The sequence below is a fragment of the Sebastes umbrosus genome, chromosome 19, assembly GCF_015220745.1.
Source record: "Sebastes umbrosus isolate fSebUmb1 chromosome 19, fSebUmb1.pri, whole genome shotgun sequence".
Taxonomy (NCBI): domain Eukaryota; kingdom Metazoa; phylum Chordata; class Actinopteri; order Perciformes; family Sebastidae; genus Sebastes; species Sebastes umbrosus.
The window spans coordinates 6,858,689-6,884,896 of record NC_051287.1 but is presented as its reverse complement, the minus strand read 5'-3'; the positions used below and the strand labels follow the sequence as shown (position 1 = coordinate 6,884,896).

Here is a 26,208-nt window from a genome sequence, read left to right as displayed (position 1 = left end):
CCTCAGATTGTTCAGGGTGCACACGTGTGGTTTGTTGTGATGACGTCGTAGCTGCGTGTTGGAGCGCCTATCAGACAGTACTGAGGGAATACCATGATCAGCGTAAACAAACTTGCACCGGGAGGCTCTATGGACATAACGGGGGCGACGTAGGAGTCCGAGGGATTTAATGTCAGCGATGCAGTTTGGAATGAAGTGACAGAAGAGGTCCAGGAGTTGCGTTGTTGAGTATTTGATGAACACCATGTTTGCAGCAGTGGAGCGCCGGCTAAATCCTGGAGCCGCAATCCGTGGAGGAGGCTCCCAGCCTCGGACCGCAGCAGCAGCAGGGAATGTAGCCAGAACAGCAGCAGCAAACAGTGTAGCCAGAACACAAGGTGGATAGTCCTGGAGTCGTGGCATGGAGATGTCCAAACGTGAGCAGCGGAGTGACGTTGGATAATCCACAGTAAATTGATAGCGCCGCTTGGTCGGCGGAGCTAACAGCTGACCGGCGGCTAACAGCTAACAGCTGATCACTGGAGAAGGCGAGCACACAGAGCCAAATGTGCACAATCTTCTGACAGTTAGCAGCACCAGACAGTGAAGTGTAAATACAACTTATAGTGATAACTTATTCCTACATGCAGTAAATGTAGGCACAGATTTAAACAAAAAGCGAAGTTTTGCTACGGAACTGAGAAGCGGCGACAAACACGCCAGCGTCCTCTCAATCCGAAATCTCTCTCTACTCTCTCTCTCATATGGTGGTTACAGCTGATAACACCGTCCCGACCGACGAAGCATAGCACCCACCCTCCCTCTCAGGTTAACACTGTTAGCTACAAACCGCCAGCTCAGCTGTCACCATGTTGAGAGCTGTGTGGAGGCAATAGAAATGCTGCTCCTAACAGACGGCTCCTCATTACAGGAATTAAACTGTTGCAGCTGATCTGTCGCTGCACTTTTTACATTCATTTTTTGACAGAACTACTGAGCGAGCACAAAACAAACCTGAACGGTAATCAATCTGTGAATCGAGATCTGGAAGTAGGCAGGGACATATCTGAGAGAGTAAGACGAATTTAGAGAGCAATGAGGGGGAAACTGCTGGCGTCCCCAAGATAGCTAAATCATCGGTATGTGGTTTGTTCTGTCCTACATAGAGGTAACGACAGAATGAAAATACACAGAATGTCAGAAATCAGGTTGTTCTCATTCACTGCTCGTACTTATACCTAAGCACTGCACTGTAATTTGTACATAACCCGTGTAATCATGAGCCAGGACATGCAGGGCTACCTCTAATGCCTACCATACGCTGGGAGACTTTGAAAAGACTTTGAAAAGACTGAAGTATGACACCCTCTCACTTCTAAAGTCACAGACTGTAATATTTTGTAAAGACTGGGAATCTTGCAGGGTCACTGTTCACAAGACTACAACTAGATTCCCTTTGAGATGATGTCACATCCTGCTCCTGGTGGAAATTTACAAGAAGAAAAACTGTTGAGAAAGAAGTGGACAGAAATTGCTGCAGCCCTCAAAATCCCTGATGATTATGCTATAGCGAGCTAGCTAGCCAGCACCCACTGTCTCGAATGGGGCTGCTTGCAAGCTATTGTAGCTACTGGAAAGTTTGCTATTAACCTACGAGCTAACTGTGTGTTTCAGCTGAAGATTGCTAGCCTCAATCATATAGATTGACACACAAACAATTAATATCTCAATGATTATATAACTTTAATAGTGTCTAGTTGTTGAGTTTAACTGTTCAAACTCGCAGTAATCCAATTAGCCACCAGTGCTTAGGGAGAAACTGGAAAACAAAACTTTTACGATTATTTATTGTAGGTCTACCATGGATGAGTCGGTTAATAGTGCTCTCTTTAAGCCCTGCTCCTCTGATCCTGCTCTGACCCACAGCTCTCATTTCTGAACAGAATTAAGGTGAAATGATTTTTCATCACAAAGAGAGCGGAGGGAGGAGCGATTGCAGCATCACTGAAGGTCAAAACACCAGCGAACACCCAGAAAAGTAATGGACAGGCTTTCGTTTACTTTCAACTACAGAGAGAGCTCACCGGTCTCCTGCTTGAAAGTCTTGTGTTTGTTTGACCCATCCACCACCAATCCCGCCCGCCCTGTACGGACTCTCACGCTATTAATACCACATCACTTGCTCCGACTGTTGAATAACGCCACGGGTGGGTTTACATTGGCGTTAGTTGACAGCCCGGTTCGTCACATACTGTTGCTAAAGGGTGCCTCCGTGCGTTGGTTTCCGATGCCGAGGGACACTGCCCAATCGGCGGTGTTTGACGAGTTGGGAGTGAGACCGGGTTGTGTTGAGCAGCAGCAGTGACGCTAGACTAAACTAGAGAAATAAATATATGAACTCAGGGCGCTCTCCTCCAGGTAAGGGTAAAGAAAACGCTACATAACTCCAGCCCTGTCATTGTTTTTTACCCGGCCTCTCTTTGTTTGGGCTATTATTTGTATTTACTACTTCTACCAAAGTTACTACTGTTTTTATCACTGATGAAAACGTCTCTGACTGATTGTTCTCTGCAGTCTGAACACAGAAATAAAGGACAGCTGTGTTTTGATGGTTTCGTCCTCGGCTGCAGCTCCCAGCAGGAAGACAGACTTCCAGCTGGTTGCAATGGCAGCGGCGGCCATCGTTGCGGGATGACACAGTAGATATGTATAACGTCTAATTAGCTCGCCGCGGCCCTCGCTGTCCGACAGCCCTGACCCAAATCCTGTCAGATCACTGCAGTTGTGTTCCTGCAGAGAGACGCAGCCGGGGCCGAGAAACCCGAGGCCGACCTCACCTGTCCGTCCCAGCTGGAGCTGTCTGTCCGGACGAACAGGTGACGCCGGTGTGAAGGTAATCGCTGCAGACAAACAGGCAGGAAGGAGGACGCTGACAAAATGTGACATCACACAGACTGAGAGAGAGCAGTGCGAGGTCAAAGGTCAAACAAGCTGCTGAGTGTATATATTACCTGCAGCCTGAAGCCTGTGTGAAGGTAAGGACAGAGGGGAGGAAGGACAGAAATAGAAATCGTTGCCCTGTAAAATCTGATATAGAACAACAAATTGCGCTTCAACTGTAGAATCATCAGAATAACCTTCAATTCTAAATTCACCTCCAACCAGCAGTGAGTACTATTCTACATAATATCAATTCCCAAACAAATGAACACACAGATGGCAGGATTAAGGACAGCAAACGAAAACGAAATGGAGGGCGATCTGACCGGCGAGAAGGAACGGGGATATCTCCCAAGATTGGTCCCAAACATCCAAACAATGTGCAGCACCGAGAGAGATGACAACAGATGGTAAAAATTGAACAGATGTCTGTAACTGATCAACTCACGTTTTTCACTTTCAGGAGTGTTCTTTTGAGGACAACCTGAGGAAGGCGTTTTCTCCTCAAGGTCGCACGTGGTGAGTGATATTTGATGATGACTTTAAGCTCAAACGGAGCATGATGGGGTAGTAAACGCGTTGCGGCTCGGTCCTGTCGGGGTCAGGTCATGCTGAAAAGTCACGTTAAGTCCTTTGTCTCTTAAGCTTTGTAATCCAGGATTTGAACGCAATCAAGTCATGGAGGGAAAAAGGACGGGTCAAGATGATTTGATTCGACTACTGGGCTGACTCGGCGGGCGCATTAAAAACCTGCGATCAGGCAGAAAGAAATGAGCAGCAGCGGCGGCTGCAGCGGCGCCGTGAACAGACTGAGACAGATTAAGCAGTCTGAACATACGTGAGCGAAGAGCCGGCGACGCTTTAATCTGTAACATCTGGACAGTTCATAAAGAGATGCTGATTAACTGAGGGAGGAGCGGGTAGAGAGAAACTGAGAGAGAAAGAAAGACAGATTCAGAGACAAAAGAGGATGAAGAAATTAAGACTATTGTAATTTTTTAACTGCCGTATAAGATCTTCAGCTGAGCTACATCCTGTCACCTGGATGTCACGGCTTTTATAGTGGACATCGGGCAATTGTGCAGAGCTATTATCTCTATTTGTATCCAGGAGAATCAATAAACCAATATATACAGTATATACATACACTACATATACATATTTGTCTCTCCAAATAATTGCAACAAGGCATCATCAGAGCCCTCTAAGGCCCTGTTCAGTGATCGGATCTCACTTCCCCGCTCTATATGCAAATAAACACGCAGTAAACACGACTAATACAGCAGACGTTGCGGCACATTATTACAGGAACGTCCGTAGTAATATTTGGGTACACGTGAATTCAGGTACATTTTATTAACATAAAAATATATGGTTATTGTAACGACGCTCCCCGGGGACCGACATGCCGCCGACATGCGGTCTTTGCCAGGCAACAGCGGGGTACAGAGCTTCAGAGAACCGGGGATGAGAGCCGGGCAGGCGAGTGTCAGCTCTATGCATAACACCGGAACAAAAACACAGACACATCACCGACAGTATGATAATAATGCACTTTGCGTGCCTAGTCTGATAGTCTGTAGATGTGTAGCCTATATAAAAGATATATTGTAATAAAATACTTGTACAGCAATACAATAGAGCACAGAAGCAGTTTCCAGAACAGAAGTGCTCGCCATCCAATCGGCAAAAAAATGCATTTCTTGCAGAAATATCCAAATGGCAAATGTTTTTTGATACCAAATCACAGCATGGCTTTTTCTATGGTGTTCCTCAAGGTGTTGGTGTCTTAATGTGGTATTTTGGAGTGATTATTGATATTTTCTATTAATTCTCGAGTGGTAAAAAATGGTTAAATTTTGGCATCAACCCCAAAATTGCTGCAACAACTTATGAGACATAATAGAGCATGTGAATAGTCATCACATACTTTGATCTTAATGTTCTAAACCCTTATACACTTTTACAATTAATTTTAAATAATTAATTCATTCATTTTTATTTCTGATTTACGACTAGAACAATTTGACATACGGTGCTGAGCTGCACCTTCAGGTTCCCAGCTTTCAGATGATGTACACCACTTCTATGTGACATCTACTGTTGACCTGCTATCTCCCCCTATAGACCTCCTGTACCCCCCTAAAAAACACAAAAACGGGTCTATTGTGGGTCTCAGGGCGTTAAAATCTGAATCATGTAGTTTTATAACATCTCTAGTAAACATTTTCTCCTTCAGTATCACATCTGCCTCGCCTTTGTCTCCTGTGTCATCAGACTCACTGTTCAATAACACAGAGACACAGTGAAATAAATATGTCAAAGCTACATCAAGGCCGAAGGGATACCAAACAGATCCCCCCCCCCCCCCCGCCCACAGGCACTGACAACTTTCATTTCAACTTATCAAATTAAATGCCTGCTTGAAAAAAAGCACTTTGTATAACTTGGGGATGAGTGGAGAAATAGAAAGGGAGAAAAGAAGAACAAAGAAAGAATGAAGGAATTCGGAAAGCTAAAGTTAGCTATTTAATAAAAAGATCAATTGTTGTTCAATGAAACCGTGTACATCAGATACTGTAGCTTCGGAAGTTGTTGGAAGGAGGGCTTAAACTTTTATTGGAGCTAGCTAACTTTCCCCTTGCTTAGTATTTGTGCTAAGCTAAGCAAAACACATCCTGGACTCCGCATTGAGTCTCCGAGGAGCCACAGAGATGAATCTGATGAAACTGAATGTAATCTGGTAGAATCATTACTGTGAGGTGACAGTTCTAACTTTCAGCCTTTATATTATGCTTTTATGTAATGCTGTGTCCTCACTTACAGCTTTGAGAAATATTTATCTCTCTGATCCCTCTAACTCCCCATGATATTCAAATTGAATTAAAGTTATTTTTGTATTAAAAACAGCTTGTGTTTTTATCCAATATGGAGACACAGAGAAACAACTCCATATATTAATATCTGAGAGCAGATTTGGCAGTTTATTTGCTCTGATTGGCTGTAGACGTCCGGGTGTTGGCTGGACTGGTGGACATATTGACGGACTTAAATCCTCCCTCTGTGTTAGTGAAGACTTCCCTCTCTCTACAGGAGCTCTGTGACCCCGCCCCCCCTCTCCTCTCTCTCTTTCATGTCTTTCAATCAGCGGCTCAGTGTCTTTGGGCGAGCGGCAGCAGGCCGGCCGGTGGCCCAGCGGGGGATTTTGGCAGCTCGTTAAATGTTTTCTAAAACACCCACAGTAATTCACAGAGCCTGTAATTAATCAGGAGAGGAGCCCCGCAGGCCACAACCAGAAGTGTCTGTGTGTGTGTGTCATCTTTCCTAGAGAGGGACTTCATGAATCCACAGTGAAGTGAGACAATCGCCGCAGACTAAAACAACAGACTAAAACAGACTGTTTTACTGCTGTGAATTAAGAGTGTGTGTGTGTTTAGTGTTTTAGTCGCATGTGTCTGATCGACTGCTGTGAAATTGTAGCTGCATTAGCAGTGTTTCAATTAACACCAAACCACTCTTACTTCAAATACAAGCATGTAAAGCTTCGGGTCAGAAGTGGTTGCACCGCAGAATGGACTCAAACGTGTCAGGTTGCACTTTCGCAACAGTGTCAGTGTGTTTCCCTGAGTACATCACTGTACTGAGGGAAATAAGAGGGGAGTCTATTACTGATGTCACAGTTTGAAGTGACTGGATTACACCTGCAAGTTAAAGACTGATGTCATAAATGTACTCACAACAGCCTGGTTAAAGTTAACCTGATAATTACATCACCTACAGGGCTCCAGAGTGCAACCATTTTTTCAAGTGCAACTAAATACACTAAACAACAGCCCAGCAAAGACCGGCATCATCGGTGGAGCACCACTCCGTCACATGTCTCCCCAGTCTCCCCCAGGAGCCTTGCCTTACAGCTAGGGATGCACCGAAGCCAACACCAGTAACAGATACTGTGCTCATATACTCGTATTTGTATTAGTAAAACTATTCCGATACATCTGCACCCGACACCACTTTACGGAAATGTTGACGTTAGCAGACAAGATAAGGGCCTTGCATGCAGGGCTGCTGTGGTAACAACACTGCAATATCTTCATGACAACACTATAATACCCTAACAACACACTGTAACACCCACATGACAACATTATAATACCCTAACAACATTGTAACACCATTATGACAACAATATAATACCCTAACAACCCTGAAATACCTTCATGACAACACTATAATACCCTAACAACACTGTAACACCCTTATGACAACACTATAATACCCTAACAACACTGTAATACCTTCATGACAACACTATAATACCCTAACAACCCTGTAATACCTTCATGACAACACTATAATACCCTAACAACCCTGAAATACCTTCATGACAACACTATAATACCCTAACAACACTGTAACACCTTCATGACAACACTATAATACCCTAACAACACTGTAATACCTTCATGACAACACTATAATACCCTAACAACCCTGAAATACCTTCATGACAACACTATAATACCCTAACAACACTGTAACACCCGCATGACAACACTATAATACCCTAACAACCCTGTAACACCCGCATGACAACAATATAATACCCTAACAACCCTGAAATACCTTCATGACAACACTATAATACCCTAACAACACTGTAACACCCTTATGACAACACTATAATACCCTAACGACACTGTAATACCTTCATGACAACACTATAATACGCTAACAACACTGTAATACCTTCATGACAACACTATAATACCCTAACAACACTGTAACATCCGTATGACAACGTTACAACTGGTAACACTGTAAGCAGCTGGTCATATGGTGATGTTGTATGAGCTGTTGTATGGGATCAGCCCGCTACCACCAGCAGCTAGCGCTGTCAGCAGCACACTGAATATGACTGATAGCTGCAGTGCTGGCTATGTTTCTCGCTGCTTTCATTAAGCTGCTAACAGGAACCGGCTAATGAGCCGGGCTGCACTGATTATTATGGGAAAGAACACACACATTCGTTATCCTAATCATCTAATCATGGTCACTGCCCTGTGGAGTCAGAATACACACACCTCCATACATCACCACATTGTGGATATTCATCAGCATCTAACTGCCTCCATTTGGAAAAAGTGTAATGGCATATTAGCACAGCATATTTCTTCTTTATTGGTTTAATGTAAATGCAAGACAGAGCCGGGAGAAGTGAGCTTGTCACGTGTCCAACAACAGCCAACTTTTCCATCAAAATGCAATTTTTATTTATAATCTGTAGGATTTTTATAGGTTTTCATAGGTAATATTGAAGCATTAAACAACACTGTTGAACTCCTTTTATGTTCTTGGTGGACTTTTGGCCTCAGTAAATGTAAAATGGGAAATACTTTTGAGGGCATAATCAGTGGGATTCAATTATAATATTCTTAAGAGTAATCAGTAGATAAAAATGTGTTTATGGTCAAATAAAATGTGAAATATATACAGCATATATATATCAAAGAGATGCAGGGTTAATGAGGTTTCTCGCTGCCAAAGGGAGGTTTGAATTATAAAATATTTGAATTATAAAAAACCCTGGATGAATATGAAGCACCAACCTTTCTAACAGTGGTTTAGTTTAGTGGTTTGACTTTCACTTTCATAGCTCTTGAGTAACAAAAACAGGTCTTTTCGCCCTCTGACTCAGATACCATACAATTCAAACAAAAGCCTGTGTTCAAATAATAGTCTCAAATAATAGCCCTCTCCAAAATACTGTTTTCATTCCCTCATTAATTCCATTCGCTTCCACTTTACAATTTTTCGATCGCTGTTAAGCTACTGCCAATGTTTCCTGCAAATGTTTCACATCAAAAGCCTACCAGAAAAGTGTAGGGGTTATACCTTTAACCTGGAAGGCTTTTAATGTGAAACCTCTATACAGAAAGTGTCGAGCTTCATTGACAGTAGCTTCACAGTAACTGAAAAAATGGCAAAGGAGAAGCGAATAGAAATAAATAGTAAACTGGACGGGCACTCAGAGAGTGCAGACCTCTGCCAAGGAGTGAAAAATAATGCTTGTATCCTCCCCGTGATTCGGATACTCCAAAAATGAATTGGTTCTTTCTTGGCCCATGCTACACCCTTCCACTAAGTTTCATAAAAAATCGGGGCAGCAGATTTCCCGTAATCATGCTGACAATACGACAAACAAACAAATTATTATTCTAATATTCCTTAACATTAGTGTTAAAAAGAGAAACTTGGAGCAGCAGAGTGAAGAGTATGACATGACTGAAACTTTGAACATTTCCTGTGAGTGTGTTTGTATCTATACGTTTTGTTATCCTTTCACTAAAATCCATAAATATGCAGAGAAAGTGTGTAAATGTAGCATGTAAGTGAACCGTTCGCCTTATCAAATATATTTAATTTGCAGATGAGTCAGAGAGAGATAAAAGGCAGACAGATGGAGGGATGAATGGGTAAATCCAGAGTGTATTCAGATAGCTGCAGGCTCGTCATGATAAGAAAAACCTTAAATCCTTGCGCTTCAGCTCTGAAATGTATTATCAAAGACCATTTAATGTGAAGAAATGACAGAAAAACAGATTAAAAAACATGAAGTGTAGAAAATCTACTGCATCAGCCTCCATGTGATCACGTCAGCTTCATATCAGCTTTAAATATAGGATTTATTTTAATTGATTTAACGTTTTTCTTCCTTCCTCCTTTCCATCCTTTCTTTTCAGTAACCATTGGCACACGGTGACTAGATCTGCATCACCTATTCACTGACTGGTAGTGGATTTTAGGAAAAAGGCTGGTGATGGAGGCCAGCAAAGACACGTTACTCACTCTGGATAGAGTTAAGCCCCTTTCCCACTGAAGGAAAAACCCACTTACAACCATCTGGCTTTTGTCTTTAGTCGGTAGATTCATTTTGGTATAAATGAATCATTCTTTGTTTGCATAACTTGTGTTTGTTTGGATGGAAGTCTTTAATGTTTTAGTTCTGTAATTGGGTTTTTGGTTTGGTTATAAGGTTTATTTTGTGTTTAGTTCATCAGCTCAGCATGGCCTCAAAAGTGAAACAAGCTGGGAGGACATCAAGTGAGGGTGGACTAACACCTGCACCCATAGTGTTTTATGAAAGCCTGCACATTGGCCTCGTCTGGATCAATTTACTGTCCTATTTTCCCTCGACAACATGCGTCAACAACATTTTTGGAGAACAGGGGAGGGCCTTGAATTTGTTTTTATCCCAGATTTATATTTTATTTCAGTCTGAGATTTATTGTGAAATGTTTTGAGAACTATAGAATACACGTGGATCTATACATATATCTCTACCAACAGCCATTCCACCCTTTATTCTGCATCAAAGAGGAAAAAAAGTGAAATGTGCCACTTGAATATACAAATAAACAAGTTCAACACCACACGTTGCCAACTCATTCTACTAAATAAAGTGAAATAATACATGTTGACTGTGGCTGCTTTGAAAATGATTAATATTAGTTCATTAGTCGCCTTCTATTTGCCATAAATTTGGAAACTGGTAATTCCATTTCTAAAGTGTGCCGTGGCTATTGAAGTTATTGTTCTATTAAAAATACTGTTCAGAGACATTGAGTGAGTTTGAGAAGCAGTAAAATATGTTACGATGAGCAGTAACAAATTTCCGAGCCACTAATTTCACATGTCAGAACACAGCACTTGCTGTATTTCAGACACAGACTCCTCCTGTTTATTGTAAACATCATGTGATGTTTGCAGGCGGCGACTGTTGAGAGCAGAGTGTAAACAGAATATGAATGTGATGCGAACACAGGGACAGACTCAGAGGGGATGCTGAGACAAAGACATGAAAGGACGGGGATGAGCAGGGAGGCCCAGCTGGAAACACCCGAAGGTTAATTTGCAGATTTTCTCCCGAGAGTCGAACAAACAACAGCTGCTTCTGTTTGATTTCAACTCTCCGCTGGCAGAAAAAAAAAAAATACTGTCTTCTGTTTCATTAAAAGTAAAAAAAAAAAGAGATCTGATGTAGTTGTTGTCTTGTGATAAGCCCTGATTATCAATTTGGGAGCAACATCTACGGAGCCCCCAAAGCCCCAAAACAAGACATTTTTTACATCGAGCGCACGAGATAATAACTTGTCATGCTCTTCATATGACTTAGCAGTCTTTCCCTTACCACAGTAATGCATCAAATACTGACAGTAGAATCAAGGCTAGTCATCAATTTCAAAGACCCAAACAGATGTTTACTCAGATAGTTTGTCTCAACAAATCCCTTTCAATCCATCACTATGTCACCATCATCGTTACATTTGCTATTAAATTTACATCACGAGGACGAATGACCTTGTTACTCAGAGCAGCGGTTCCCAAACTTTTTTCACATCAAGGACCCATAAACTGGCACGAATTAGACCCCCATTTCATGACAAGATTTTGTCCCAGGGTCCCCCATCTGATAGATTTTTGCTTTTAGATGTGTATTTAAAGAAAGTGTATGAAACCATGACCAAAATAGTCTGTCACTGTGTTAGTCATGGATGGAATCATAGTGAAAACTAGAATTACCGCCTCACGGTTGGATGCCTCCGCCAATGAAGTTGTAGTTTACGTCCATGCCTGTCCAAAATGTCATTGCTTCATCATTTTATGATGTTAGACATGTGTGTGAAATTGTCATAATTAGCAGATGAAGTCTTGAGTTATGGTCAATACGTGTTTTGTGGGGTCACAGTGACCTTGACCTTTGACCGCCAAAATCGAATCAGTTCATTCCTTGAGTCCAAGTGGGCGTTCGTGCCAAATTTGAAGAAATTCGCTCCAGGCATTCCTGAGATTTCGCATTCACAACAATGGGACGGACATGAGGTCACCCTGACCTTGACCTTTGACCTTTGACCAGCAACATCTAATCAGTTCATACTTGATGTTTGTGCCAAATTACAAGAAATTCCCTCAAGGTGTTCCTGAGATATCGTGTTCACAAGAATGGTCCGAACGGACGGACAACCCAAAAACATGATGCCCAGGCATAATGAAAGGGTCCCCCTTTAAGCTGGGGACCCCTTGGAACCCCTTCAAGGACCCCTGAAGGTCACCAGACCCCACTTTGAAAACCAATGACTTAGAGAACTGAATACACTTCAGAGAAAGTTACTCGCCAAGAAAAGTTTTCTTGCAGGGGTGCCAACACAAAGGGCTCCTGCAAAAGGACGCAGGGTCCTCAGGCAAAATATGGAACCTCAACACAACACACTGTGAAAAACCCTAAAACTCTGTCTGACTTCAAACTACATCTATCAACAGAGTCAGTTTGGCCACTGCACTGCCCCTTTAGAAGACTAGCGGCAGGTCCTGAGTCTATTAACTTCAATGGGAGAAGTGAATGTGAACACAGATTATGACTGATTCCTTCACCCCAAAGTCACCAAAGTAAAGATTGGACCCATTTATCACAAACCACACATCTCTTCCAAACATTCTGAAGCTAAAATGGTATTTTTCAGACAGATGGATCAGGAAAAAATTTAACTTCAGGACCTTTCTCTGTCTCGGCAACACACTCTCGCAAAATCTGGCAACTAACGTTTGCTAACCTGCAGGTCTCGACCCCCACTAGGGGTCGCCAAAGCTTCACTGGGGAGTTGCGATGCTTTCTTGATTTTAAGGGGTGTAAGACAATGTTTTTTAAAAATATACAGTTTGCCTATATCCCAGCATTTCATTCAATTCTGTGAAGAAAACTAAATCAAATTGTTATTTTTTAAGCTTTATAACCTTAAAACAAATCTCACAGGATAAGGGCACGGTGTAGAGCTGAACAAAATCTATATTCACAGAGCCTTCCCTTTCTGCTAAACAGCCTCGTCCTACATTAGAAAAGTACACAGTTAAAACAACCAAATTATTGTATTAAAAGTCCCTGAAAATAACAGAAAAACTCATCTCTGATGTAATATTCAGAGGAAATAATCTGCACAAAATTCATTCAAATCGCTCGTTTTACACAAATTTACTCCAGTTATTGCATTCACTATTGGGGTTAATTGTGCAGTTTAACAGCTGTTCTGTACTGTTAGATTATTATTTATTACACGGCTATGTTGAATACTCCATTCTGATTGGTCATTCACGGCGTTCTGCGGTCTGTAATTTCTTTATAACAGACCGTTGCTATGTATAGCAGACTGTTGCTATGGGCGCAGTTCTGATGTCGGACCGTTTTTGTGTCAAAATATTAATTTCTTCAGTAAGTAGCCATGTAATAAGCGGGATAATGTACAACTAGCGGGTCATTGTTATGAAAGAATCCCCTTCAGGGCGATGCTTGTACATTATCCCTTCACATTGAATATAATATGAAATATCCACATAATATGTCACTTAGTCAGGGGTCATCAGTTTACTCAATGATAGAAAAGGAGAGCCCTAAGGAAAAAGGTTGGGAACCACTGCCCTAGCTAACTCGTGCTTTCGTAATGCTAAATATGGCTGTAAGCTGTGTAAATATCTAATGTTAGCAAAAGAAAATATAAATACATAATGCAAATATAACCCAATCTGCTTTCATCCATTCACACATTACTTCTGAACGTGGTGAGGGATGGGGGGGGACCACGCCCACTTAGGAGACAGGAAGTGTGTACCATTTCAGACCATTGGCGGAGCTTGTAATGCGTCATCTTTGTTAAAGAGCATCTTTGCTATTACTGTAATCGATCGTATTTCATGCATCTGTGGTATATGAAGCCATATAAGACAGCAGCAACACAGACCCTCGCGTTGTTTTAGTGGAGGACTGTTTTCGATCTGAACGCCCTCTCAGGCTGAGCCCGCTGACTTCCTGCCGAACACACCTGAATACATGAGCAGCATCAGTGTGAACCCAACAGCAGCTGGGGAGCAGTCAGACAATAAATACAAACATATTGTATTTATGAAAACCTCCTGAAGCAAACAGAGGGCTCCAAATTTATATTTCATGACTGCATTTGATTCTGGATGTGATTCTGGAAGAGTGTGTCTGCAGAAAGGAGGGCTTCTGTCAGCAGAGGGATTTTATTCTATTTTATTTATTTTTATTGTTTTGGGGGATGTCAGGCTGTTAACAGTTTCCAGTCAGGACTTTTTTTTTTATTTCTTCCCTTGGGAGCTTTGAGAAGTGACACAGCTTCATTCTTTTATTTTCCACACAATACTGAGCACTGAAGGTGCGCGTGCTCTTTCACTATCTGTGTGAAAACCTGTGTGAGTTTGGAGAGGGGGGACATTCTGTCCATTACTTTTTGAAGGTTAAGATTATGCCATATTATATTAAAGTATTAATTCCTTTATTTATTTACTCTTCTGTTTAATTTTCCATTTTACTTATTTATTTATTGATTTATTTATTTATTTATTTTATTTTATACATTTATTTTTGCATTATTTTTAATTTATTTATTTATTTATTTTTTGCATTTATTTGTATTTATGTTATATTTATTTTTAATTTCCCCCCTTATTTATTTCCCCAAACTTATTTATTTCTGTATTCTTTTCTTTATACATTTCTTTTGACATGTCTTTATGCATTTCTCCCTCATTATGCAAATGAGGGGGCTGTCACTCAACGTGTGTCATCATGGGGTCAGGGTGCATGACTATATGCAAAAATAAATGCAAAAATAAATAAATAGAAAATATATTACTATTTTATATCAAAAATAAACAAATAAATATAAAGGGAAATTAATAAGGGAATTTATACAAAGATAAATAAATAAAGTAGAAAATTTAAACTGAAATATCAATTTATGTCACATTTTATCATTAATTAATGGCTATATTTATTTCTAATATTATTTTTGCTACATTTAATGATATTCTTTTTCGTATCATTTACTTATTTATTTTTTATTTTGACAGGTTCCGTCCTCCATACTTTACTGTCACTATCAAAATAAAGGCAAAAGTACATAAAAAAAAAACACGTGCGTTGGCTCACCTAGTACACTCAGCTCTGCTTGTGCGGTGATGTTGTGGTTCTTGTTGGTGGCTGTGCAGCTGTAACTGCCAGAGTCGTCGTCAGTGACACTCCTGATGATCAGATTACTGCCCACCAGCAGAGAGTACTTGTTATTCCTACAGAGGAAGGAAGAGTGAGGTAGTTTTCTTTTAGCATCTTTGTTTTATCAGTTGATAAAGATATCTTTCATACTTGCTTATTTTTCTCATTGTAAACAAATCCAGTGAAAAAAAACAAAACCAACAATATGTTAGTCTGCCACTCAGTACTTCCAAACTCCCCTACCCTGTCTAAGCCCAGTGGTTCTGGGATATAAGTGGGATTCTATAAGGCAAAACTAGAGTAGATACTGCTGGTTATCAAGTGGGTTCAACATGGCCAGTGCGTAATATGAACAGACAAACAGTTGGACTGACCAGCTCTGGATCAGTTCCTCTCCTCTCCTCCACTGGATGCTCGGAGTCGGGTATCCTGAAGCAGAACACTCCAGCACGGCGTCGGTTCCCAGCAGAGCCGTAACTCTGGATGGACGTTGGAGGAACTGGAGGTTCCTGCTCACCCCAGGCTCTGAGAGTGAGAGAGAGAGAGAGAGAGAGAGACAAAGAGGAGGAAGTGAGGAACTGAAACATGGTCCATATTCTGAGATACACTACAGGGTTGACGAATAATCTGCTGCTATAACAGCCTCCACTCCTCTGAACCTGGCTGCAGGGATTAGCTCCCATTCAGACACGAAAGCATCAGTGAGGTCCAACACTGATGTTGGGTGATAGTATTGTTTAAAATATTGTACGCTGTAGTACAGATATGCCGTTTCCATAAATGCGTCAATGCGCAGCATATCTGAGAGACGCACATGTGTCTTTTTCTTTCCTTGTGTACCTTGTGAAGCGTAATCCCCACAGACAGCCATTCTACTCACACACATCTACTTTCTTTATATTATGAATAGGGCTGTCAATGTTGTGATTCTTAGGTTGTAGCGAGCTCAGTTTTAAAGCTAGAGTGAAGATACTGGTATCATATGAAAATAGAAAACATGTCATACTAGCTTACCATGAAGGAGGCTAAATCATGCTCCAAACTTGCACTAAATTTTGGCGAAGAAAAACTGGCATGGCCAATTTCAAAGGGGTCCCTTGACCTCTGACCTCAAGATATGTGAATGAAAATGGGTTCTATGGGTACCCACGAGACTCCCCTTTACAGACATGCCCACTTTATAATAACCACATGCAGTTTTGGGGCAAGTTGTAGTCAAGTCAGCACATTGACACACTGACAGTTGTTGTTGCCTGTTGGGCTTCAGTTTGCCATGTTATGATTTGAGCATATTGTTTATGCTAAATGCAGTACTTGTGACATTTTCTGGACAATATTTGTCATTGTTTTGTGTTGTTTATTGATTTCAAATAATAAATATATACATATGTTTGCATAAAGCAAGCATATGTGCCCAGTTCCATGTTGATAAGAGTATTAAATACTTGACAAATCTCCTTTTAGGGTACATTTGGAACAGATAAAAAAATGTTCGATTAATTTGCGATTAATCATGATTAACTATCAACAATCATGAAATTAATCGCAATTAAATATTTTTAAAGGATGTAGGCTACTGAAAACTGGTCCAATTAACAGACAGATAGTTTTGGGGTATTTTTTATGTTTTAAAGCCAGCCTGGTGAGAACAATTGATTTGGTCGCTGTCCTTGGTGCTGAAAGGACAGCCAGTTCTGAGGACAGAGATGGACGGCTAATCAGTAAGCTTACATGCACACAAGAAAACAGGTTATTGGGAGAATCCTGGATAGGATCTGCCAGCCACTCAATAGATGACCAATGTTTTTTTGGCTGGTGAGTGAAGCAAATCTAGCAGCAACTTGCATATTTTACCAGCATTTGGCTAGTGGCTAGTGCTACTCTCTAACCCGGGCTGGGCGAAAATGACTTTACTTATGAATTGATTTCGTGCTGACAATCACGAAAAAAAAGGAAAAAAAAGGAAATCCGAGTCTATGTACACGAATCAGTACATTCAATTTTCTGACTATTTCACAAACAGCTGTACAACTGGGCTGGAATTATACACTGAAAACACAAAACGGAGCCTGGTACTAAAGCTTCTTAAAAAGTTGACATAGGTCAAAGCTTTCATGTTTTCAGCAGCAGATTTTTTATCAGATCTCATCTGCGAAAAACTGAGGCCTGAGGACACACACACGCACGCACGCACACACCTGCAGTGGGTCAGGTTGTGTTCGCCCTCAGGTTGGCCCGAGGGCTGTTCTCAAAGAACGACGAGACGATTTCCTTTAGGAGACAGGAAGTTACATCAACACGCCCCTCGGCACTGACACACACACACACACACACACACAGACACACACACACACACCTTTAACCTGACATATTCTGGTAATCTTGTATTCATCCTCAACCATAAATGAGCATTTAGTCATTTAACCTCATTCCTTCAGCCTGAAATGAGCTGATAGTAATTTAAGAAAATAAAAGCATTCATTTATGATTTTCTAAAGAGAAAACATTGATTTTAATTCAAATGATCAGTTGATGTGTTGATGTGTATATCTTATTCTAAATTTGACTGTATAAGTTTAAATGCTATAATTTATTAGTATTAAGCTATAACATTAAGTGCCAATTTTATTATAATTGTATTACCATTATAACAATATTTTATTAAGCATTTTATTTTTCACTTTTATCAGATTTCAATAAATGTATTGATTAATTTTCAAATTAGTTATTTTATATTATTTCAATATATTTTAATACGACCATTTCTTTATTATATTTTACTTTATACTAGATTTTGTATTTCACATTGTGTTACTTTATTATTTTATATTCTGCATGATTTTGTAATCAATTTTATATTTCACATTGCAGATCTTGCAGAACACATTTGTTTCATATACACATTTTAAGGGTTTACAAATTATAGTCAGTATTATCTGCAAACTATGTTACACTACTAGGTTTCAAAATTCAACAACTACTAAATTCCGACTACAAAAATTAAATGACTTTCATAAAACTATAATATATTCAGTGACTCTGTCCTGCAGCAGGGACAGATCTGTGTGATTCAAATACATCATCGCACACACACACATTAAATAAGATGTAAAGCTGTACGACCTCAGGATTCAGGAACAAAAAGACTACAGAAACAGAAACAGAAAACAAGATAATCAGCAGAAACGTGAGCAGTGAACACGCGGAGACAAAAGAAGAAGAAGAAGACGCGGGAGAAGCGTCCACACAGCAGATTTTGTTTAAGTTGGTCACAGCGAAGACTAGAGAACGAGGATCACAGAGATAATCACTGAACGACAGCGTGACTCCTTTAATGTTTGCGCGGACACACCGCCAAAAGAGGCTGTCAGCAAATCAGACGACACTCCGACGGCGCTCGCATCACAATGAGGAGGAGGAGCCAGGACACACACAATAAACACCCCAATGCAGACGGATGGATTTATGACATATTTTCTGTCACTATTTTTGTAATTCCTATTCCTATTCTTTTTCTAATGCTGCTGACATTTAGCAGGTCTGTCTGTGTATGTGTAGGCCTTTGTGTGAAACCGCTCCATCACCTGTCTCCCCGGTCCCCGGTAACATGCCTAATCCTGCTTAGAGGCTCCAGATTCATTTCACAAGTGGGGAAGGCAAAAGCTGTGTGTGTGTGTGTGTGTGTGTGTGTGTGTGTGTGTGTGTGCGTGTGTGTGTGTGTGTGTGTGAGACACTGTATATTTAATAACACAAGACAACTTTACCACTTCAATCGATTGCCAAACAGCTGATCTGCTCTGAGCTCATCTCTCTCTCTGTCACTCTACTACACACTCGCAACACACACATTACATTACGCTACTCTTCTACCAACGTAATAAACATGTGGACACCTGGTAGACTGACGGCGTCACTAACGGCATCACTAACGGCGTCACTAACGGCGTCACTATCGACGCGTCCAGGGGACCCACCCTATGTTTTCTCTGATAATGCTACATTGTGAAAAACAGACCTGTGTTGAAATCATGTAAATTCTAATGCTATCATGATGTGTTCAAATGTAATCTTGTAAAATGTAGTTTTTTGGGGAGAAACTTGAATAAATAAACTGTATTCTGGGTTAACATAGCCTACATGTTTGACACTATAGCCTACAGTATTTAACCCACAGAACAGATTTAACCCTTAAGTGGAGCTGTCCAGGCCTCCGTGGTGCTGATTAGGCTACTGTTCACACGCAGCAGCTTGTTTTCCTTTCACTCCACATCCATCTATGATGACAAGGGACTATTCATTTTGTTATCTCGAGAAATCTGTCTTTCGTTTTCTTGAGAATCAACATAAATCAACCCATTATCACGAGAAAACGTGCTTTGATAACAAAATAATTAACTAATTATCTTGAGATAACGGCATTAAAAAAAATATTGCAAGCACGGCCGTTCTCGGCTTCTGTACTAATGTTTTATCAGGTTTCTACAAAGTTTAACCTTTACCTTCAGCTTTCCTTATGAAGGGCGCACACAGCAGAATCTTAAAGGGTAGTTTCACTTTTTTTTCATCTTAAAATAATACTCACATGTCCATAAGTACTGTGACATTTGGATTTGGATTTAAAATAATCTGATAGTTTCATATCCATCCAAACCTTGAAGAGCTCGAAATTGCAGAAATGAACCTATCACGACTCTTCAGTAAACCTTGTGTGAAACTGATCCACTACATGTGATTACTACATTACACATGACAGCTGATGGTTACACCTGCTGTTAAACTACACGAGAACACCGAAGCTTTACGTCTCATCTCTTTAGTCTCTAATCTGACTGCTTTATCTGACTGACTCACAGCTCCTGGGACAGAGCAGAAAGTAGGACAGTGATGTATTATCTGGAGATGGAACACTGAAATCAGATGGTGCCATCTAATAATCTCTCACCTTTGACCCCTGAGCCCCTCTGATGGCTCCATCTGATAAAAACTTTTAGAAAGTCATAGTTAATAAAACCTTTATGGAGTCTGAATCATTAAAAACTTAATCCATCTGATCCATTAAAACTTCATAGAGATCAAAGTGAATGAGCTAAATCTGGAAACAGGAAATCTCTGAGGCTTATACGTTTAAGACATGTTTGAAAGATCCTCTGAAGTCTGAGAAAGAAGTACAATTATAATGTTTAGTGAAATACTCTTGTTCTCTCTCTTGTTGTCTTCCTTAGAGTAATACACTTAGATATATATATATATAAAAACTTAGTAAATATTTCCTGACAATGACTGATATATTTGACTTCAGGACATCTCAGAATGTTGAAAATCAAACATTTTTACTGTATTAATTACGATTTTTATATATATACTTATATATATTTATATACTTATATATATATATATATACTGTATATATACACTGTATATACTTAGTAGGGCTGGGACTATACACCTATATCTCCCAATTCGATACTAGCACATAATTGAGTGCCGATTCGATATATATTACGATTTTTAAGTATTGCGATTCGGTTCGAGGGACGATTACTTTGGAAAATATCGTAATTAATACTGTAAAAATGTTTGATTTTCAGCATTCTGAGATGTCCTGAAGTCAAATATATCAGTCATTGTCAGGAAATATTTACTAATTTTTCTTCCAGTAACAACATTTCCCTCACAAATTAGTGGTATTTTCTTTTAAAATGTATAAGGGACGTGTAATGTTTTATACTTCTGGTGAATATAATCAATCAATCTTATTTCCATATATGTATTTTGTATATACAGTTCCCTTTGTTGACACCTTATTTGGAAAACCGGACTTAGTCGCACCTGTATACTTCCGCTAACTTCGCCAAGTCCGTCAGCTCCGTTCTTTTTATACATCCATGATCAGCTCCATCGGGGCTGTTTGAATGCATTTAACATAAATGTCAGTATATGGGTGCTGAAACCCAAAGTGTTTCCATACTTTACTGGATGTGTAGGGTTTACCACATTGGATTTAACATGTGACAATGCAAATCGTATCCACGCTGACCCTCCGCTGTTTTCTGTTGTTTATCGCTGCGTATGCGGCCACAATCAATCGTAGAAAATATCAAATTAAAGCATATAGCTACAATGTGCCTTCACATGTGCATTTTACTCAGTCTGTTGTGCCTGCCCTGTGTAAAGGAGCGCAAGCTGCAGATCAGGAATTATAGGACGGCAATCTGCAATTACATTTCCATAATTACAGATTTTAACCATCACTCCTCAGTGAACTGCCTCCTTGGAGGAGGTCTGAGAGCATATTCTAATTAAGTATGGATTTCCCATGTTTTTCCCATGAAGTCTGTTCACACTGATATAGGATAATAAAAAATAACAGTAATTTGTAAGAAAGTGAAAATATTAAACAATGATAGGCTAATTAGGCCTAGTCAATGTATATATTTTTTTTATTTGAAAGTCTGCTTTGACAAATGCAGTCGCTGACCGCTGCCCTAAACGTCACGTCGGGGATGCTGGCGAGGATTAACTGCTGAAAACATGTTCGTATTTCAGCTGTGTGTGAGGGTGGATCGGGGGTTGCTGTGATGAAAAGTGGGAGTGGACTCAGTGGAGTTAGAAATGCAAAGTACATGTGATTATCCCGCGGAAGGTCGGCGCTCCAGCTCCAGGGACCCCCCGTTGAGACAGAGCGCAGGGACACTTCATGAGCTCGAGTCAAAGCTGTGTTTAACCAGGGAGAGATAGGTAACCCGAGCTGCACTCTGACTGATGAAGTGGACAGCGTATGGACTCGTATAATTGGACGGTGTGGCTGACAGACTCCCTGCAGACTGATGAGAAGCTGCTTCCTCTCAGACGCATTATTAAAACCACACTCTATATAGTCATTACATCACATTTCATTTTAAAATGAGACATCTAGCAGCGGGAGCAAATGAACAAAAATTACTACCTGACAAAATGATGACTGCAGGAAAAGTGGAACTCAACATTATGTAAAACTGCTGGCGCCGTACTTCACTGGAACAAAACTGGAAGTCTAAATCAGCTTTTAGAGGTTGATTACACAAATAATATTCCAAATATGTACAATATTTGATGCCAGTAGTTCCAAATTAGGCTTATCAGGGCAGAAACTAAATCTATACTATTATGAGAGGCCAACACAGTACAGTACTTCCACCACTGGATCAGTAAACCAAGAAGCCATGTGTTTGCGGTACATCACCGTCGGATCAGTTACCTGGGAGCACTCGTAGCTCGGCGTCCGTCCCCGTCCTGGTGCTGCCGGGGTTGTCGGCCAGACAGCGGTACGTGGCTGAGTCCGGTGGCTGGACGCGGCTGACCTGCAGCGAGCCGGACGGCAGCGCCGCCAGGCGTGAGTCGGGGTCAAAGGTCAGCGGTAGGTCCTCCCGGTTCTTCTGCCAGCGGATGATGGGCGTCGGGTCGCCCGAGACCTCACAGCGTAGCAGGGCGGTGTCGCCAAGGTACGAGGAAACGGACTCGGTGGGGACAACCACCTTCAGCGGACCTGGGGGTGGAGGAGAGGGGGAGGGGTTAATAACGGAAAATATTGATAGAATTCACTCAGCGTAAATATACATATCGTATTGATAGTTTCTTTCTTTTGTTTCGTCTAAAGCTTCCTGTTATCCCTGCACAGTCATTTTTTTTTTATTTTCACTCTGATGGTTGTACTAGGGGGAAAAGAGTGGAAACTACACCAACCTGCTGTTAGTACTACTGATAGTGCCAGTGTCAGTACAGCTGTTAGTGCTACTGTTAGTACTTCTGTTAGTGCCAGTGTCAGTACTGCTGTTAGTCCTGCTGCTAGTACAGCTGTTAGTACAGCTGTTAGTATAGCTGTTAGTGCCAGTGTAAGTACAGCTGTTAGTACTTCTGTTAGTGCCAGTGTCAGTACTGCTGTTAGTCCTGCTGTTAGTGCCAGTGTCAGTACTGCTGTTAGTACTGACACTTTATGACACTTTGTGTCAGTACTGCTGTTAGTACTGCTGTCAGTGCCAGTGTCAGTACTGCTGTTAGTACTGCTGCTAGTACAGCTGTTAGTACAGCTGTTAGTATAGCTGTTAGTGCCAGTGTAAGTACAGCTGTTAGTACTACTGTTAGTACTTCTGTTAGTGCCAGTGTCAGTACTGCTGTTAGTCCTGCTGTTAGTGCCAGTGTCAGTACTGCTGTCAGTGCCAGTGTCAGTACTGCTGTTAGTACTGCTGCTAGTACAGCTGTTAGTGCCAGTGTAAGTACAGCTGTTAATAATACTGAGAGTGTCGGTGTTAGTACAGCTGTTAGTACTGTTGTTAGTACTACTGTTAGTGCCAGTGTCAGTACAGCTGTTAGTACTGCTGTTAGTACTGCTGTCCGTACTGCTGTTAGTACTACTGTTAGTGCCAGTGTCAGTATTGCTGTTAGTACTGCTGTCCGTACTGCTGTTAGTGTCGTGTCTGTACTAATAGTCAGAAATAGAAGACAAAGTAGCAGCGGGGGGGAAGCAGAAGAGGTGAGCTGACTGTGAAGGTTTTTCAGGTCGACAAGACGAAGAGAATTATACAGACAAAAATGGAACAGAAAGAGAAGTGAGGCACAGCGGGAGTAGATGTGTGAGAGAGACAGAGTTGGACCCTGAACAGCAGGAGGACAGATAAAAGTCAGACAGGAAAAAAACAGAATGACAGGGACAGTGTGGACAGGCAGTGTCCAGCCTGCTGTGTTTAGGACACACGCCGTTTCCTGTCTGATCAGATTCACTTCAACAACAAGCAGCCTGTAGCCACGTAAACAAATGACCCTGCTGGTGGCAGCCTCACTCTGCTCTCACACTGTACAGCCCCGCTCATTCTTTCATCTGAAGCTCATGCAAGGTTATATTTTCATTTCAACATGGCTCCCGGGGCCTCTGGGCAGATTAACTAGACTTTGCAGGAATGTCAGGAATTCAATAAAGAGAAGCTTATTTTCTTCTCTCTGTTGATGTTGTGCTGAGATTTTACAGTTGGTTTGAATTATTAAATGTGAATGCTTTCATGCCAGAATATTTGAAATATTCTGTTGTTCTTGCCTTCTGATCCCTGTGACAGCATTGAGACCTTCATGAGAAACTCCAACATGTTCACTGATTACATTGTTTGAGGATTGTCTGACATGGGTTCCTTTTCTTTTTTTTATACTCATTTTATACTCAAGTCATTCCTTTATTAGATAGTGCCAGTAGAGAGATGACAGGAGACAGGGGAGAGAAAGATGCAATAAATGTACTCAATCAGAGTCAAACCGGGGACGTTGCGGTTGCATCTCATCAACTCTAAGCCACAGCACGCTCTGGATCAAACCCTGGATCTATTAGAAGGTAATTTACTTTCTCATACGAAGTCATTTAGTTTCGTTAATTTCTAGAAAAAGGGACGTTTTAAATGCAATTTCTGTGTCTTTTAATACATTTAATATTATATTTTTAAGAACTGCTTTGTGTAAAAAAAGTTTATAACAAGTTTCCAAATCCAGAGAGTCCTAAATTCCTGTCAGGATATGAATCCTCATGAGGACTTTTCATCCAGGGAAGAGACAGAAAAACAGATGCAGTTTGTGTCTTTGTTATTTTTGTTTTCATGCTGGTTTGAATCAGTTTCTGCTTCCTCTGTTTTACCTCGACACACAAACAGCAAAACGCAAACTTTATCTGTGACACAAACACTAACTTTCTGTTCTGTAACATTAGAAAGGCGTCAGTTTGACTCTCGAATTGTGGGACGAGCCGCTGCTGGATGTGGGTTTGTGCATCTTCGCCGCAGTGACATCACACAGATCAGAGGCGACGGGAACGCTGATGTGAATTTGGATCGTGTGTCTTATATAAGTTCTGCTGCTGTCTGTTCCTGTGTGGATCACACTGCTGCCTGCAGCTGCACACACACACACACACACGCGCACACACACGTGCACGCACGCACGCACACACACACACGCACACACACACACACACACACACACACACACACACACACACACTCTCACACACACACTCTCACACACACACTCTCACACACACACACATACTGTTATTTTTGTCACTTGTGAGGACACTATATTGACTTGTGCATTCAACCACTGTAGCAGCCGGTCACAAGATTGTAGTCAACTATTGTAATCAACGTAGATTTCGCATTGTTTGTACTTTCATGTTGACTATAACAGACCTCTGCAGAGTCTGACCTCTAGATACCATTATCATATTAGCATGAGATTTGTTTATTATTATCACCTGTTATGAAATGGGTAACGTTAGATCTGACCTAGGTATAAAGTCAATACGATATTGCAGATATGTCTGATTCAAATTTAAACGAACATTAGCTAACATTAGCTTTTACGGCCGCTTGTTCTTTTGACCGCGGAGGAGGAGGACCGTCCATCCCAATCTTGTGGACCCTGGCGTAGAGGCTTAAAAACTGTGATAACCTTAAAACAACTAAAAACCTTGAAAAAGCCTTATGACAGCAAATTCATCATTAAGTTACAGAGCAAAACATCTTCATCTTTGCCAAGTCCTCTTTTTTTATTCTTGATTTTATTGCAGTCATCTGCCTTATTCTGTCTACTTTTTAGATACTGATACTACTTTCTAGTAAACAATTCCAGAAAAAAGCATAACTGACCTGGAAGCAGGTGTAATTTTCCCGCCTGATTTGCTGAAGATTAGACTAAACAACTTACAACGAATGTTGTTTACACATACATACACGCAGATTTGTAGTTTTTTCTTAATTTTATGAATCAGAGTGGCTTCATGTTTCTTTCCCACTGATCTGAGGACATGTTGCCTGAATATATCAAAACAGAGTGAACAGCCTCATGAATCCAAAGTGGAGCATAGAGTTTATAGTGATCTTCGGTCAGAGAGGGAATTCTGATCACACGGAATGAAGAAAAACAAGATGAAGGAAAGCAGCATGAAGGAAAGTCAGAGAGGAAATGGGTCAAACCATCAGGATGGGAGGAGGATATGAGAGGAGGAACTAGGGAACTAGGGAAAAAACTAGCATCAAGAAGAAAGGGGTGATAAGAAGAAAAACTTCTTTCAACTTCCTGTCTTAGGATTCAAACCAGCAACCACCATATCCAACCAAAAAAAAACACAAAACAAAATCTCTTTGATTTCTTTGATGCGATGAGGACAGCGGCTGTTGTCTCCCTGCTGTTTTCATCCTCATTAGACAAAC

General features: G+C 40.9%; 1 protein-coding gene across 1 annotated transcript in view; it reads right to left on the bottom strand.

The window, feature by feature from the left end:
* The window catches only part of dcc (DCC netrin 1 receptor), a 251,873-nt gene that overhangs the window by 144,074 nt on the left and 81,591 nt on the right, over positions 1 to 26,208 (bottom strand). The window contains exons 3-5 of the mRNA XM_037753405.1: positions 22,221 to 22,508; positions 15,358 to 15,508; positions 14,921 to 15,057 (exon numbers count right to left, since the gene is read on the bottom strand). Of these exons, the coding sequence (XP_037609333.1) occupies positions 14,921 to 15,057; positions 15,358 to 15,508; positions 22,221 to 22,508 (576 nt within the window). The remainder of the gene's footprint in view (positions 1 to 14,920; positions 15,058 to 15,357; positions 15,509 to 22,220; positions 22,509 to 26,208) is intronic.